An 18840-nucleotide genomic window follows, 5' to 3' on the forward strand; every position below is an offset into this window, starting at 1 on the left:
TCGCATTTCCAAAGCCCCTCCCCCAAGTCCCTCCTCCCTACCTTTTATCTTAGCCTGCTGGACACACTTTCCTCATTCCTGAAGAAGGGCTTATGCCTGAAACGTTGATTCTCCTGTTCCTTGGATGCTGCCTGACCTGCTGCGCTTTTCCAGCAACACATTTTCAGCTATGATGAATTGGAAAACTAAATTAAAACATATGACAGTAGACAGGCAATGGCTAACATATAAAGAAATAATGCATAAATTACAACAAAAACACATTCCTATAATGTATTTAAAACCTACAAAGAAAGCATTCCAACCGTTACTAACTAAATAACTCAAGGATTATTAGGACAAAGGAAAAAAGCCAATAAAATTTCCAAAATAAATGGAAAGTTCAAAGATCCAGAGGATTTTAGGATTCTGCAAAGGAGGGCCAAGAAAATGAATCAGAAAGGCTAAATGGTATATGAGAGTAAGTTTGCAGTATACGTTTTTGAAAAAAGCTGACTAGAAAAGCTTTTATAGGTGTTTGAAAAGGAAAAGATTAGCAGAATTGAATGTCGATCCATTACCAACAGAGTCAGGACAATTTATTATGAGTGTTAAGAACATAACAGAGTAACTAAACAAATGCATTGTATCTGTCTTCACAAAGGAAACTACTAAAAGCCTAAAACCATTGGGGAATCTAGAGATTAGTGTAAACAAGGAATTGCAAGGTATTAAGATTATTAAAAATACTAGGGAAATTAATCAGACTTAACGTGAATGAATCCCCTGGACCTTAAGATCGACAGGCCAGAATCTTGGAAGATGTAAATGCAATATTTGATATGTTGGTGGTCATCTTTCAAAGTTCTGTAGAAATGAGAATGGTCCCTCAGATTTGAAGACAGGAAATGCAACTTGACCATTTCAAAAAGAAGGCAGTACTGGAAAATTACATATCTATTCGCCTAATACTAGTCACAGGAAAGATGCGAGAATCTCGAATAAAGATTGTGTTAACAGGACTGTTAGAAAGGAATGGACCTAAAATGGCAAACCTAGATTTAGAGTCTTAGAGTCATAGAGATGTACAGCATGGAAAGAGATCCTTTGGTCCAACCCGTCCATGCCAACCAGATATCCCAACCCAATCTCGTCCCACCTGCCAGCACCTGGCCCATATCCCTCCAATCCCTTCCTACTCATAGACCCATCCAAATGCCTTTTAAATGTTGCAGTTGTACCAGTCTCCACCACTTCCTCTGGCAGCTCATTCCATACACGTACCACCCTCTGTGTGAAAAAGTTGCCCCTTAGATCTCTTTTATTTCTTTCCCCTCTCACCCTAAACCTATGCCATCTAGGTCTGGACTCCCCCACCCCAGGGAAAAGACTTTGTCTATTTATCCTATCCATGCCCTTCATGATTTTGTAAACCTCTATAAGGTCACCCCTCAGCCTTCAACGCTCCAGCCTAACCAATGTCCTGTACAGCCGCAACATGACCTCCCAACTCCTGTACTCAGTACTCTGACCAATAAAGGAAAGCATACCAAACGCCTTCTTCACTATCCTATCTACCAGCGACTCCACTTCCAAGGAGCTGTGAATCTGCACTCCAAGGTCTCTTTGTTCAGCAACACTCCCGAGGACCTTATCATTAAGTATATAAGTCCTGTTAAGATTTGCTTTCCCAAAATGCAGCACCTTGCATTTATCTGAATAAACTCCATCTGCCACTTCTCAGCCCATTGGCTCATCTGGTCAAGATCTTGTTGTACTCTGTCCACTGAACCTCCAATTTTGGTGTCATCTGCAAACTTACTAACTGTACCTCTTATGCTTGCATCCAAATCATATCTGTAAATGACAACAAGTAGTGGACCCAGCACCAATCCTTGTGGCACTCCATTGGTCACAGGCCTCCAGTCTGAAAAACAACCCTCCATTACCACCCTCTGTCTTCTACCTTTGAGCTAGTTCTGTATCCAAATGGCTAGTTCTCCCTATATTCCATGAGATCTAACCTTGCTAATCAGTCTCCCATGGGGAACCTTAATTTTCCCAGACGCACTCCGATGTCAAGCGATAGATGAATTCAAACAGCAAAGGCAGTGTCAGTTTCTTTCTCTCTCTCTCTCTCTCCTGCACTGACCTCACCATGTGCTTCCTTTGTCTGTTCTTCTTCCTTATGAAAGAAAAATCATGTTTGACAAACCTATTGAAGTTCTTTGATGATGTAACTAACAATATAGATATGCTGAAATTGGTGGATGTGATGTATTTAAATTTTCAGAAGACTTTTGATAATGTTCTCTACAGGAGGTATGTAAACAAAATTCAAGCACTTGGGATTGGGGAAATACATTGGCATTGAATGACAACTGGTTAATTGACATAAAATGGAATAGGAATAAATGGATCATTTTCAGGTTGGCAGACTATAACTTGTGAGGTACTGCAAGGATCATTGCTTGGCCTCCAACCAGTCAATCTAAATTAATCTGAGTGTAATATTTGCACATTTGTAGATAACACAAAACTAGATAGGAATGGGAGTTGTGAGGAGGGTGCAAAAATGTTTCAATGGGAATTGGAGGGGTTCAGTGAGTGGGAAAAAGATTTGGTAGAGGGAATACAATATGGAACAATGTGAGGTATCCACTTTTGGGAAAACTGAAAGACAGAGTATCTCATAAGTGATGATAGGCCGGGAAGTGTTAAATTTAAAAGCATCTTGGTTGTCCTCATTCGTGAGTCACTGAAGGCTTACATGCAAGTACAGCGATCAATGAAGGAGGTAAAATTGCATGTTACTTTCTATTGCAAGAGGATTTCAATACAGATGAAAAGGTATCTCACTAAGACCACATCTGGAGTAGTATGTGCAGTTTTGTCTCAATTTTAATAAGACCACATCTGGAGTAGTATGTGCAGTTTTGGCTTCCTTACCTACATAACGATATACTTGCCAAAGAGGGAATTCAATAAAAGATCACCAAACTAAATGCTGAGATGGAGAGATTGTCATATGAGGAAAGATTAAATCAACTGGACCTACATTCTCAGGAATTTTGAAAAATAAGTGATGACCTCATTAATACATTTGGCCAGAAGGCGATTTTGTACTGATATTGTCACCAGACTAATAATCCAGAAGCTCAGGTAATGCTCTGGGTACCTGTATTTGAATCCCACCATGGTAAATGGTGGATTTGGAATTCAAAAAGTCTGGAATAAAAATTCAGATGATGCCTATGGAACCCTTGTCTATTATTGCAAAATTACATCTGATTGACTCATGTAATTTAGAGAAGGAATTTTGCTGTCTTTACCTGACCTGGTCAACCCCTGAATACATTTTTAAAATTTAAAAATTCTTACAGGGCTTAACAGGGTAAATGTAGGAAGGATGTTTCCCATGACTGAGGTCTCTCGAACCAGGGAACTCAATCTCTGAACAAGGGGCAACAGTTTTAGGATTGAGATGAAGAGGAATCTCTTCATTCAGAGGATGGTCAATCTTTGGAGTTCGCTGCCCGAGAGTGGCTGTGGAGGGTCAGTCATGAGAATGTTCAAGAATGTGAATGTAACTTCAAGGGATATGCAGGAAAATTGTGTTATATGGATCAGCCATTCTCTCACTGAATGGCAGAGTAGGCTCTAAGGGCTGAATAGCCTATTCCTGTTCCTATTTTCTTAGGTTTTGTTGTGATGTAATTGCAATTTGAAGCAGAGTCCTCCTAAAGAGCATATTGGAAGCAGTATATCCACCTTCACAAAACTTAAAACTGAATCTGTAATGGAGTTAGAGAGCTTCTAGTCCATGACAACCATCATGCATGCTTCTGTTTCCTAGGGCTTTCAGGATTAGGGACTATTAGACTGGCTATCCTGGAAGCCAATTCCAGACACCATTAGATTGGTAAGGTTTCAAGTTGTTCTGATTCATTCAGGAAAGCAGCCCTTGCCAATCTTCCAGCTGCCACCACCTTCCCCTCTCTTATCTCTGGTAAGACAAAATAAAAATTAGGAGATGCTTGAAATCTGAAACAAAAACACAAGTTCTGGAGGAAACTCAGCAGATCTCATACTATCAGTGGAAGGAGAAACAAATTTAATGTTTTGAATCCAATATAACTCATCCTCAGAACTGGTGAGAGTTGGACAAGCGATGGGTTTTTACACTATTGAGAAACAAGAGTAACAGAAGGGAAGGCCAGGAAAAGATTAGATGGTGTGGGAGATTAGAGGTCAAATTATTGTAGAGACTTGTGTTGCAGTGTGGCACTCTTCTTCTGGTAGTCAGGCAATTTGAATGGGATCATAATCTGTGAAATTAGGTGTGAGATCTTGTGACTCATAAAATACCCAATGACATGAAGAAACCAAGGAGAACTGAATTTTGAAGTGCCAATATGTTGGAGCATCTTTAATCCTACCACTTATTGACATGCATTATCCTTTGTGTATTGTTATATAAAATCTGAGCATCCCATGAGTTGTTTCTGTTGAGAAATTTGAGGATCAATTCTCTTCGAGCTTGCAAAGCAATCTGGATGCAACCTGATTATACCTGGATCTTAAGAGAACTATAACCACAACACTGGGTGGCACTTCCTTTCTCCCACCTTGCCATGGAGAAAATGGTGTATATTTCCCAGATCTCATTTGAAGTATGTAAATCACATGACAAAAGCATATCCATATTGCTCCCTAGTTAATATTATATGAATTTCCCTATGACAGTCTGAATGTACACTATGTGTATTAAACTATATTGATTGTAGTCATCATCTTCATAGTCACATAAAGAGAGCGGTTCAGAAAAAATACTTTCTCTTTTAACTTTCATACTATTCATGACATATCACCCTCATGACCATTTTAATGAAAGTTATTCTGCCTCTCTGCAACTCATCAGTAAGGTTTCTTGACTTACGTTATCTGCATAGTCAGTGAGGAATAATATCAAATGAGGCCCTTGTTCCTTAAACATTGCCTGATGCTCATTTTTTCCATGCTGCTCTACTCCTACTCTATGATAGACAACAATAAAATCCAAAAGGGATGACATACCTGATCCTAAGAAGCTTCCACTATGGTTGGTGCAGTGTATGATGACCATGGCACACAAGCTCTCTGATGTTGCAATTAAATAAGCAGTCTGAAACAAGCCCAGGCCTGTGCAGAATGATAAACAAAAGCTACCACAAAACTAATTCCCAGTTGCAGAAATTGCTATTAAGACTTTCTATTCTTTTCAGGCTCACAATTCCTCACTTCCAATTTTCTCTGATTCTGGCAACAGCTGCTCTTTAATTCACATTCTAACTTGCCCCTAGTGCATTGCATGTGTAAAAGCAGAAGACTTATGATAGATGTAAATGAGCTCACTCGGGACTTCATGGGCAGATTGTGGGAAGGGCCAGAAATCACAAGATAATTTAGGGAGATAGATTTTGGGGCAGGAAATAGCATTAATAGCTGCCAAAAAGTTATCATACATTAAAATTACATCAAGAACAGTGGAATTTCCAGGTCACATTTGATTAAAAGGTGGTCAACAAAACAAAGGCAAGAATGTTTAGAAATTCTGTATGAAAATCAAAATTCTGTTTCTTTAACTTTCAGTAACATGTCACAGCAAATTTAAAAATAAGAAAATTGAAGTGCAAAATCTTGGCCATTAATATTCCATTTCAACAGTGAAGTCAAAAAAGGAGCAACTGGATCTGGCAGTTCTCTCAGTTTTAACCAATCTTATTTTTTGTTTTGTGTCTACTTCCATATAACGTCATGATACAATTTTTCCAAATCTAAGGTAAACATTATTGTACTACTGTGGTGGTGTTCATTTTCATTTCAGGGTTTGTGGCTGGTTAAAGAGTGAAGCATTTTACTGCATCTTTCAGTTTAATATTGTAAACATCTTGATTCGAAGATGCCAATGTGGAAAGAATTGTTCTGGCTCATATATGCAGCAACATCATAATGAAATTAATTTTCAGTACATCAGCATGTTAATCCTCAGTATAATTACCAGGTCATTCTATAACACTGTTCTTATGTTAGTGATCGTGACTGTTACTGTCCCTGCAAGTCCTATGATTGTGGTTGTCCTTGTATCATATGAGAAATCGAAGCATTGTCCTATCTGCTGATCCAGACTAAAAAGATAGGTTATAACCTGTCATTCCCTGGGAGTCTTGCCATATACCACTAAAATAGATGATAGTTTTATTTTTCTTGGCCAAGCAGGGAATCCTGATTACCTTGGCATACCTTTTCCCATGGCAAAGCATGAAAATGTAATACTGTATGTTGTGATTTGTAAACTTCTGAAGAATGTTCCTGATTAAGAGTCAGACAGTTGTTCAAGTTTGCTTGTGATACACTTGTGGTAATTTTCCAAAATACACTGGACTCTGGCACAGTTCCAGCAGATTGGAAAACAGCAAATGTGATACCACTGTTTAAAAAAGGAGGTAGACGAAAGTTCGGGAATTATAGACCGGTTAGCGTAACTTCTGTAGTGGGGAAAATGCTTGAGTCTATTATCAAGGAAGAAATAACAAGGCATCAAGATAGAAATTGTCCCATTAGGCAGAAGCAGCATGGGTTGGTGAAGGGCAAGGTATGCTTAACTAATCTTCTGGAATTCTATGAAGACATTAGGAGCATGGTGGACAACAAGGACCCAGTAAATATGGTGTACCTAGATTTCCAAAAGGCATTCGACAAAGTGCCACAAAAAAAGGCTGCAGCATAAGATAAAGATGCAAGGCGTTACAGGCAATGTATTAGCATGGCTAGAGGATTGGTCAACTAACAGGAAGCAAATATTGGGGATAAATGAATGCTTTTCTGATTGGCAATCAGTAACTAGTGGTGTGCCTCAGGGATCAGTGTTGGGACTGCAATTATTCACAATTTACATAGATGATTTGAAGTTGGGGACCACATGCAGTGTGTCAAAGTTTGCGGATGACACTAAGATGAGTGGTAGAGCAAAGTGTGCAGAGGACTGTGAAACTTTGCAAAGAGACATAGATAGTGTAAGTGAGTGGGCAAAGGTCTAGCAGCTGGAGTACAATGTTAATAAATGTAAAGTCATACATTTTGACAGGAGTAACAATAAAAAGAGCTATTACTTGAATGGTAAAAAAATTGCAACATGCTGCTGTGCAGAGGGACCTGGGTGTCCTTGTGCATGGTCTGCAGGAGCAACAGGAAATTAAGAAGGCAAATGGAATTTTGTCCTATATTGAGAAAGGGATTGAATTTAAAAGCAGGGAGCCTATGTTGCAGCTCTATAGAGCACTGGTGAGGCAACACCTTGAGTCCTACATGCAGTTTTAATCTCCTAACCTGGGAAAGGATGTACTGGCACTAGAGCGGATGCAGGAGGGGTTCACTAGGTTGATTCCGGAGTTGAGGGGGTTGGCTTTTGAGGAGAGACTGAATAGACTGGGATTATATTCATTAGAATTCAGAAGAATGAGGGGGAAATCTTATAGAAACATATAAAATTATGATGGGAATAGATAGGATAGAAGTAGAGAGGATGTTTCCACTGATGGGTGAAACTAGGATAAGAGGACATGGCCTCAAAATTAGGGGAAGCATATTTAGGACTGAATTGAGAAGGAACTTCTCCACCCAGAGGAATCTATGGAATTCCCTGCCCAGTGAAGTAATTGAGGCTTCCTCAGTAAATGTTTCTAAAGTTATGATAGATAATTTCCGAATAGTAAATGAATTAAGGATTATGGTGAGAGGGCAGGTAAGTGGAGCTGAGGCCACGTAAACGCTATGATCTTATTGAATGGTGGAGCAAGCTCGAAGGGCCCGATGGCCTACTCCTGCTTCTTGTTCTTATGCTTTTGTGTTCAAAGAGGGTCTGCTGGTTCAACAATCATTGCACAGAGAAGATTCCACCAACAGTGTCTGCCAAAGCATTGTGTTTCCACAGGTGTTTGAGCACATGTGCGGACAGAACTGTCAGGATTATCACTTATACATCCTGACCTGTCTGGCAGATATGTCTTTTTCTAGTTTGAAGTGTCCAAATGGCCATTGTTAATGGAACTCGCATTAGCAATTTCTGTCCAAGGTTAAAATTGGTAATGCCTTAAATTTGCCCATGTATTGTAAGTAACCAAAAAATAAATTGTATTTGAAATGTTTATTGGCAATCCTGTCTTATGAGGGTGATTTAGAATTGTGTGTTGTATATGGCAATGATCATGTTATCATCCTAACCATATGATTCTAATAAATGAGCTTGATTATGTTTGTACATGATTCTTTACAGGTGTCAGGGGATATCTAGCTCGCAAACAATATAAAACCATGAAAGAAAGTAATATTTCGACAACAGGACAAGAGATTCAGAGCACAGAGTGTAAATCCAGCAACAATTGTAAACAAATAAGGTCAGTTACTTGTGATATCATTAAGTATGTTAAAGATGACACAAAAAATATTGCTGCTATGTTTAATGCACTGCTTTCAGGAAAGTGTGTTTCACACGAAGTTTGTCACCATAAAATACGAAGCTCCAAACACTCAAGCTGTTTTATAGCCAGAAATAACTCTGTTTTCAACTGATATTGCCAGCTAGGCTTTTTTGCAATATGTTTTACTCATGCCTAATACAGAAGTGAGATTTCATATGTATTCCACGATAGTATTCAATTTATCATAATGTATGAAAAATGGTAAGAGATGCTACGCTGCACTTCTGAAGATGGTAAATCTCAGGCACATTCAGCGACATCGGTGGTGATTAACGAAAGCTATTTATGCAAAAAGTAAAATTCTATTTGAAAGTTTAAGAATTGAAGAATTTAAACTTTTAACAGTGTGTATAAAACTAGGAGGTTTAACAATCCTTCCTGTATCTTGATTTCTCATCTCCATGTTCATAACTCCTTTTACTTTGTAAGCCTACATTTCCCCTCTCCCAAATCCTCCCCCCTCTAATTAGTTCAAAGCCCTTTCTGTAGCCCTAGATGTTGGATTCACCAAGACACTGATCTCAACACATCTCAAGTGAAGCCCATCCCACTAGCACCTATTCCTTCTTCCTCAGTGAATTGAAACCCATTCCATGCACACCAATCTTAAGCATTTAACTCCTTGACTTCTTATACCCTATGCTAGTTTACCCATGTCTCAGGTGATAATCCGTAGATTATTACCTTGGAAGTTCTGCTTTTCAATTTAGCTCCTAGCTGTTCAAATTCTTTCAGAAGAATCTCCTTTCTAGTCATATCTATGTCATTAGAACCAATGTGGTTGACTACAATTGGATCACTTCCCTCCCACTCCAAACTCTTCACCAGCCCAGATGAAAGATCCTGAATCCTGGCACTGAGCAGGCAATAGAGCCTCAGAGACCAGTGTTTATCTCCCTAATTATATTGTCCTATTTTACCACCACGTTTTATATTTCCCTACCCTGTACTTGACTGGTACCCTAGACCATAATTAATTTGCTCATACTCCTGCAATCGCCACTTCCTTTGAAGAACTTCATAACTGTTGGTCAATTGAGCCGAGGATTTTCAAATGCAGCCCCTTGGGTTCACATATCTGCCTCACCTGCAGTCACACCTAGTTATCCTTGACCACAGACCAAATTTGAATTATGCAGTCTGAGGGATGTAACCACCTCCAGAACAAAGGTAACTTTCACTTCCTTGCTGTAATATAATGTCTGCAGCTTGGGCTCGAGCTCCACATGGAACTGAAGTTCCTTGAGCTGCTAACGGATCCATTTGATCTGAACCAACTTGGTGTCCAGCAGCTTCCACATGCTGCAGCAGCAACACATCACCTGTCCTCCCACCAGAATCAAATTTGCTTTAATTTAATAATAATTGCTGAGATTCCCTGCTCTTTACCCTTGGCTGTAATTTTTTTTATTCAATAAACCACCAGCATTAATCTTAAACGCAACATTCACTCTTGTTCTGCACATGGCAATTACCATAGTGATGCGAATCATAACATTAACTTCTAAGGTCACTGCCATGCACACGCCTCGGAGATCTGCACAGAAGGAATAAAAGAGGAAATGCTACTTATACTTAATCAGGTTTTTTCTAAGAGATGAAGAAAAATAAACACAAACTGAAGATCTAACTTTTACTTTAAAGCCTACAAATTTTAATCAATCCCACTCAGCAATTATCTTCATTCCCTGTACTCGCTATAGACCAATTAGCTTAGCATCTGATATTGGGAAAATATTAGAGTTTATTGTGTTAGCAGAATATTTAGAAATGCATAATATAATCATGCAGAGTCAGCATGGATTAATGAAGGAGAAATTATACCTGAGAAATCTGATAAGGTAGAAGTTGTTTAATAACATGCCACACATTGGGTTTCTTACTGAGATAAGAGTCCGTGTTGTTTTGGTAGTATATTTACATGGTTAAAGAATTGGCTAATTGTATAAGACACAGAATTGGGATAAAGTAGACATTTTCAGGCTGGCATCCTGTACTAATAGAGTGCCACAGAGATCAGTGCTAGGGCCACAATTATTGATAATATATATTAATGACTTGGATGAGGGAAGTGAATATATTATAACCAAGCTTGAAGATAACACAAAATTGGCAAGTGCCATGAAATGACACCAAATCTCTGCATTGGGATATAGAGAAGTTAAATGAATGGGGGATAACTTGGCAGATGGAATATAATGCGGGAGGTGTGAAGTAACGCATTTGGCCAGGAAACCGAGCTGAATATTATTTAAATAGGAATAGACAGAGAAATTTGCAGCCAGAGCAATTTGGGTTTCCTCAAACATGCACCGTACATAACCATGAAAGAAGGTAACGACTACTGTCTTAAAATAGAACAAGGAACTGCAGGTGCTAGAGTTCTGAAACAGACAAAAATGGAAATTGCTGGAGAAACTCAGCAGGTCTGGCAATATCTGTGGAAAAAAAGCAGTGTTAACATTTCAAGTCCAGTGACCCCTCTTCAAAATTTCTGAAGAAGGGTCTGAACTATTAATTTGAACTATTAATGAGGAGAAAACCAAAAATCAACTCCCTATTCTTTCAAAATGGTTGACTCTATATGTGAGTCTCATGGATTCAAAAAGCACTTTCCAGAAAGAAGTGGAATTTCATCAGCAATAAGTGATTGACTGCCTGTTTCACACAAAAACCTTGACAAAGGTTGGAACAAGGCCAAACAGTATTGACCAAGATCTTATTAGGAATGGTGCCAATGTGTACCATATCAGCAATAGTCATATGTCATAGCATGACAGAAGGAACAGTGCACTGGAATTTTAAACACTTTGTCTCCCAAAAGAATCATAGCCATCACTCTTTTGTAAGAGGCCAAATAGTTTTTCTTTTCGGACTATAAATATGTTGGAAATTAGAAATTCCTACATGGCAAAAATACTGGGGGAGTTTTGTAACTTGGCAAAATTAAGTAGTGCACATTTTTAGCTATTCAAGATAATCTTACTTTTCAAAGCAGTGAGATCATTTCTTTGAGGCAAAGTAGCACCAGGAGTCTTTGAGTTAAAGGTAAACTGCTTGATCACAGCCCTTGGATTAGCTGAGCTGCAATGTCTTCCAAATCTGTAAATGCAGAGTAGTCTTAGACCTTCCAGAGCTGGCAAACTGAACACATCTCTCACTCTCACTTTTTTTGATGTGAGTGAAAACACAGGAAAGCCAATAAATTTTTAAAGAAGAATTCCAATACAGCATTGACCTAGATCCACCAGATGAACTATCAATGTGAGGAACAATCATTGCTCCCTTGCTGATATCAGAAGGAACTGTGAGAGACAATTTAAGTCATGCTTGATACTTGGACTTTTGATCTTCAGAATTTTGTTTTTCCTCTGTCTATATTTTTCTATAAATGATATTTGTGTTGAATGGTCTGTCTTTTGCCTGTCTGATTGTGAATGACAGTGTGTGCATTTTGAGTCTTAAAGACATAATTTAAGTCACATAGCAGTAGATTTCTCTGCCATTTGTTAGTTAAGTGTGCTCCCTTTCTTATTTCTCAGTTCCACCCAAAAAACTTCCCTGGATGCATTTCAGGGAATATCCTCCCTCAGCACAGCTGTAATGCTATCCCTTATCAAAAATGCTACCCCACTCCTCTCTTGCCCCCCTTCTATCCTTCCTGTAGCATTTGTAACCTGGACAAATTCTGAAGATGACAAAATATGGATAAGGCTTCCAACGGTGGGCAGTCTTATTGAAAAACAGTATGTGAGGTATGAAGTTCAACTCTGGAACAAACAGAATGCTTGTTCTAATTCAATATGCATTGCAAGAGGAGAATGGAATCAGTGATAAAGATGCAGAGTTTTTGGTGAAGTCTGAAACTAGTGGACTAGCGAGATACCAATGACTTGTAAGGAATTGCAAAGAACAAAGATAATCATGTTTTCCAAATTATCACTGTGACTATATTTCAAAAGTATGTAACTGGGTAGTAAAATGTTTTAGGACATCTTGATGTTATAAAAGACACAATATAAATTCAAATCTTTGTAATAGTCTGCATTAGTTCAGCATATTGAGTATTGAGTCTCCCAAAATTCCAAAATTGCATTGACTTGAAATAAAACTTGAAAATAAGATGCTTGGCCCATCAAATCTAGATAGGTGTTTATCTTCACGATAGTAGTTGTCCAAAACTCATCTGACTGCCTTGACACTATATCAATCTATTTCTCTTTCTTTTACCTAAATTAATTACTATTGTAAATTATTGACATATGAATTTCACACATGAACAAGGTAATGCATTCCACAGTCTAACAATCATCTGTGTAGCCTAATTTCTTTTTATCATCTCCCTTATCTCTCCTAAATGTTATACCTATGATCCCTTCTTCTAGATTCCTCAGAATAGGTACAGTATGTTTCTGTCAATTCTATCCCAACCCCTCAAACTAAAAAAGACTCTATCAAATCATTCTTCTGATTGGAAAATACATTTTATTTCTTATATCAGGCAGGAACTTTGTCAATTGCACTGTGTCCATTTAAAATGTCATCAGACATTTGACTCTCATACAATCCTATCGATCATTGTAGCCATGAGAAATCTTCAACAGCTGCATGGTAATTATAGTGAAGTAAATGTATAAAGGCCTATCTTATGTAAGAAATGATGGTGTGATAAACTCTGTATCATACTAATTATATTAATTATAGTACTTAAGAAATCCATAGCCTAGCGTTGGTGTGAATTGTACATCTTAACACATGATAGCATGAAGAAAAGTTATTTCCTCATCATAACATTTATGTACAGGATAATACCTTAAGTCACAAATGTTGACCTGTTATCTGTGAAGAACTAGGGTCGACGTTCACATGAGATATATGGTACATTCCAGATTTTCTGGCTAAAAGTAACGTGTCAGCTTTTACATGAGATCAACTTTTACTCAAATATATACAGTACATCACTAGTCCAAATTACAAAACTGGATGGGTTGGTTTTTTTGATGAAGCCTCAATGACATCTACATAGTAATGATCAGTCTCCTTTTGCATTCTCACCTTTTGAAAAATCCATTTTAAAAATGCCGATTTTTCTCATTTGCTGTTCAGAATCCAAAAATAAAAAGATATGGTCTCTTAAACTAGAGAACAACTAGATCTAGAAATTGGCTTTCAATTATTTTGTGCAACTCCTATTTTAATATATTCTGCAAATTTAGACCCAGCTCCATTTAGCTGTATATCACAAAATGAACAAAGCAGTTTCTGAACAGGTACTTGTGGACCATTCCTAAATACTTCCACACACTTTAAAAAACAACTGTTCTTTGTAGCCTCCTTTGCTCCCAGTTTTTATTCCCATTCTCAGCAGTTCCACAGAATTCAAACCTTTTACTCTTCTTCAGTAGTCTCTGCTATATAGTACCGCCTCAAAGGGATTCATGTACATAACATTAAACAGTGTTATGCACATCCACCATATCTGTTACCGCCTCTAAATGCACTATCAGGTTTGCCATGCATGCTGTTCATTTCTGAATTCTGTGGTGTCTATTTCTAATTACTTCCCAGCATCTCGGTATTTAGACATTTCAGCAGTAATTAAAAATTGCCAAATAGATGTTTATCTAATATCTACAATTTAGTTTTTTTCCCCTTTTTTTGAAAATGGAAATTGCGTTAGTCATTTGCCAATACTTTGTATGCCTCAATTCCCAAAAGAATCTTGAAATATAATTACTAAGCCTTCCATTATTTCTTTCCGCTAAAATCCCAAGGCTTTGTTCTCCTTTAGCTAAACTAATTCTCTAATACCATCATTTATTTATTCTATCTCAGATCTCACAATTAGATGTTTTCATACCTCTTCCCTAATAAATTTTCTGCTTTGAAAACACGTACTTACTAATATCTATTATCAATGCCCAATTATCCTCTAATAAATCATTACTCACTTCTCACAGGAATCCATTTTGAAATGAATGTGGAATATTTAATTGATCTCATTAAGGGTGTTTGAAGTTTGCAACAAATATTTTTGCCTTACTTACCTCACTTGAAGATGGAGTAGATGGGTTGAAGTGGTTTCTGCTTGTAAAAGAACCAAAAACAAGAGGGCATGGACTTAAACTGATGTGCAAACAATGCAAAGATGATATGCAAAAAAGCTTTTTCACGTAGTGAGTTGTGGGGGATGGGGGTGGTTCCGTTGAGGCATTTTTTTTGGATAGTAACAGTGTGTAGGGCTATGGAGAAACAATAGGATGTTTGCACTAGATAATAAAACTAGCGCAGATACAATGGAATGTTTGACCTCTTTCTGCACAATAATTATTCTGTGATAATAAAAACAGCTCTGACAGCATCTGTGGGGAGAAATCAGAGTTAACGTTTCAGGGTGAGTGTCCCTTCCTCAGAACTTCCTCAGAATAATTTTGTGATTGTGTATCATATCTTAAGTTAAGATAAAATCAGTATCTTAACTTAAAGAAAAGGTGATAACTAAGAAGATTATTCTGATTCCATTGAGGGATTTGATTTAACCAGAGATCTACATTTATTGTACAGACTAATTTACTGATCCTTTATCAGTATATTATTTTAAGATACTGATAAAAGATAAGTAAATTAGTCTGTACTATGTGTCTCTGGCAGGGACAGCAAGAATCACATTTGGTGAATGACCAGAAAGTCAGGTAAGTGAAAAATCTTAAGGCGGAGATACTTCCATGGGGTTGTTTGCCTGCAAAGAATGTTGCTGGGAAAATGCTTGAATCCTTTTTGCAGTTAACTTTAAGATCTTTAATAGCTTCCTAGATTGTCATTTGTAGCTTTCTGCATTTTTTTTAACTTAATAATAATTAAAATTATAATAAACTTATGTTATTTTGTTAAAATACATGGGCATCCTTGTGTGAACACAGCCAATGCCTGCCCAGTATGGTAACCAGATTGCAAAGATAAGACTTATATCTATCAAGCTGTGATCAGACTTGTCCAGTATTAATTTCAGATGAAATCATTAGGTGGGTGCTATTGACTGAATTGGACCCCATTGAATTAAACAGAGGCTTGTGAATCTTTTAGAGAAACAGCGACATGAAGTTACTGGACATACACATATTGGACCTGCAAAATTGCATGGAATGTTTCAAACCGTTTTCTGAGAATAGAAATTATGGAAGTGGATTATTTGAAATCTTTGACTAAGGTTAGCAGGTTATGTGGAAGTAGAAATAAAAACAAATAACTCAAAGTTCAGATTCTTAAATTGATTATTAGATACAATTCAGTTGGAATTCAATAAAACTTGAGTAGGAGGAAAAACAGAAAGAGAAATGAATAAAACTTGAATTTGAAGAATAAGAAAAGCAAAGAAAAGTGGGAAGAGGAAACAGTGAAAACAAAAGAGCAATGGTTAAGAAAGAGAAAAATAGAAAAGAGGCCTGAAAATAAGCTTGAATTGGACATTGAGGAGAGAGAAAAGCTGAGAAATAGAATTTTAAAAAGCTCAGTTTTCAAAGAGAGAGAGAACTCAAGGAACATCACTTGGCAAGAAAGAAGCTTAGAGTAGAGGAAGGAAGGAAAGGTGATAACTAAAAGGATGACTCTGATTCCATTGAGGGATATGATTTAACGAGAGATCTACGTTTAGTGATAGAAGATGGAGTAGAGAGAAGTTTCACTTCATTTGAAAATGTAGCTGAGAAGATGAAGTGGCCAAAAGATGTTTGGACTTGTGTCTTGTCAGGTACAGTTCTGAATGTGTACAATGGTTTGTAAGAATAGCAGTCTGTAGATTATCAAGCTGTTAAAAGAGAAATGTTCGGTGCTTATGAACTTGTCCCCAAATCAATTAATGGTTAGAATTTTAAGAAAGAAACTGAATCAAACATTTGTGAAATATGCAAGAGAAACAGAAGTGTTATGGGATCAGCAGTTTTAATCACTGGTGTTACAGAGAAACATTGTGAATCAAAAGAAAAATCATGATTATCGATCAATTCTGAAATAGAATTGCAGTTAACTCTCAAGTCTTAATAAATGAATATTTTGCATCAGTTTTTACTTTGAAGAAAGAAATGGAGGCTAGAAAACTCAGGAAAATAAATATTGATGTTTTGAAAACAGTTCATATTTCAGAAGAGGAAGCACAGGAGGCCTCAGAAAACATAAAGGTGTATGAATGTTGGGGACCTGATCAAGTGTATCCCAGGATGTGGGAAGTTAAGGAAGAAATTGCAATTCCCCGGCAGAGGTACTTGTATCATCTACAAACACAGGTGTTTTGCCAGAGGACTGGAGGGAGGCTAATGTTGAGCCTTTATTTCAGAAAAGCTACAAGGGGAAGCCTGGGATGACCCGGAGTCTGATATTAGTGGTAGTTCAGCTGTTGGAGGTGATTCCGAAAGATAGGAATTATATTTGGAGAGGCAAGGAATGATTAAAGATAGCCAGCATGGCTTTGTGTGTGGGAAATCATGTCTCACAAACTTGGTTGAGTTTTTTGAGACCGTAACCAAAAAGATTGATCAGGACAGAGTAATAGCTGTTGTTCACATGGACTCTAGTAAAGCCTTTTACAAAGTTCCACATGGTGGACTAATCAGTAAAGTTAGATCACATAAAATTCAGATAGAGTTTGCTAATTGGATCGAAAGTTGGCTTGATGGTAGAGGACAGAGGGTGGTTGTGGAGGGTTGTTTTTCAACGATTCGGTTGAGAATTTGGGGAGCATGGTTAGTAAGTTTGCGGATAACGCATGGGATATAGTGGACAGTGAAGAAGGTTATCTAAGATTACAAAGAGATCTTGATCAATTGGGTCAATGGGTTGAAGAATGTCAGATGGCGTTTAATTTGGATAAATGCAAGGTTTTGCATTTTGGTAAAACAAACAAGGGCAGGCCTTATACAATTGGTCGTAGGGCCGAGGGTAGTATTGTAGAACAGGGGTTCAGATACATAATTTTTTTAAATTTGCATCGCATGTAGACAGAGTGGTTAAGAAGACCTTTGAATATAGGAGTTAGGATGTTATGTTGAGGTTGTGCAGGATGTTGGTGAGGCCTCTTCTGGAGTACCGAGTACAGTTTTGGTCATTCTGCCATAGCAAGAGTATTATTAAGTTGGAGGGGATTCAGAAAAGATTCACCAGGGTTTTGATAGGAATGGAAGGTTTAAGTTATAAAGATGGGCTGGATGTGTTTTACTGGAGTGTAGAAGGTTGAGGGGTGACCTTATAAAGGTTAATAATATCATGAGAGGCATAGATAAGGTGAATGGCAGGGTCTTTTCCCTAGGGTAGGGGAGTTCAAAACTAGACGGCATATTTTTAAAGTGAGAGGAGAAAAAATTTAAAAAGACATGAGGGGCAACTTTTTTTACACAGAGTGGTTAGTGTGTGAAATGAACTGCCATAGGAAGTTGTAAATGCAGGTACAGTTACAATGTTTAAAAGACATAAGTAAATGAATAGGAAAAGTTTGGAGGGATATGGACCAAATGCAGGCAAGAGGAACTAGTTTGTTTTGGGAACATGGTTGGTGTGGAGTAGATGGACCGGAGGGTCTGTGTTCGTGCTATTTTACTCTATGGCTGATTCAAAAGATGTTGGCCTCCTCGGGGTGCTGGAAAAACCAGCAGAGTTGAAAGAAACTGAGATATTGTAGCAAGAGCATCTTGGATTGTTTCCTGACTATTATGACTAGAGGATAATTTAGTGAGACAGAGTAGAGAGGTCTATGAAAATGGGAGATGACTTAGAAATATAATTATCTGGTAAAATTTTCAAATCTTTAAGTAAAAAGGATGAAGAGAATGAGGCTAATTGTTTAGTTCATCCTCTAAAATAGAAATGACAGATCCTGAATTGAGAGAGCTGTATCAAACAGTCTATAAAGATTGGCTCAATAAAAGGATATTGGCAAATTCCTTTGACTGATAGAACCAAAGAATTATCTGCTTCTGAAACAGTGGAAACACTTTGTTTCAATGTTTCAACACTGGTGGAGGGCAAGTTGTTGGAGGGAATCCTGAGGGACAGGATTTACATGTACTTGAAAAGTCAAGGACTGATTAGGGATAGTCAGCATGGCTTTCTGTGTGGGAAAACATGTCTCACAAACTTGATTGAGTTTTTTGAAGAAGTAACAAAGAGGATTTTTGAGGGCAGAGCAGTGGACGTGATCTATATGGACTTCGGTAAGGCATTCGACAAGTTTCCCCATGGGAAACTGGTTAGCAAGGTGAGATCTCATGGAATTCAGGGAGAGCTAGCTATTTGGATACAGAACTGGCTTGAAGGTAGAAGGCAGGAGGTGGTGGTGGAGGATTGCTTTTCAGAC

General features: G+C 37.8%; 1 protein-coding gene across 4 annotated transcripts in view; it reads left to right on the forward strand.

Annotated features, from left to right (window-relative positions):
• myo3b (myosin IIIB) overlaps positions 1–18840 on the forward strand; it is a 577679-nt gene that overhangs the window by 438978 nt on the left and 119861 nt on the right. For all 4 annotated transcript variants that reach the window (XM_043693701.1, XM_043693698.1, XM_043693699.1 and 1 more), the window contains one exon: positions 8294–8414. In XM_043693701.1, the coding sequence (XP_043549636.1) occupies positions 8294–8414 (121 nt within the window). The remainder of the gene's footprint in view (positions 1–8293; positions 8415–18840) is intronic.

The sequence above is a fragment of the Chiloscyllium plagiosum genome, chromosome 7, assembly GCF_004010195.1.
Source record: "Chiloscyllium plagiosum isolate BGI_BamShark_2017 chromosome 7, ASM401019v2, whole genome shotgun sequence".
Lineage (NCBI taxonomy): Eukaryota > Metazoa > Chordata > Chondrichthyes > Orectolobiformes > Hemiscylliidae > Chiloscyllium > Chiloscyllium plagiosum.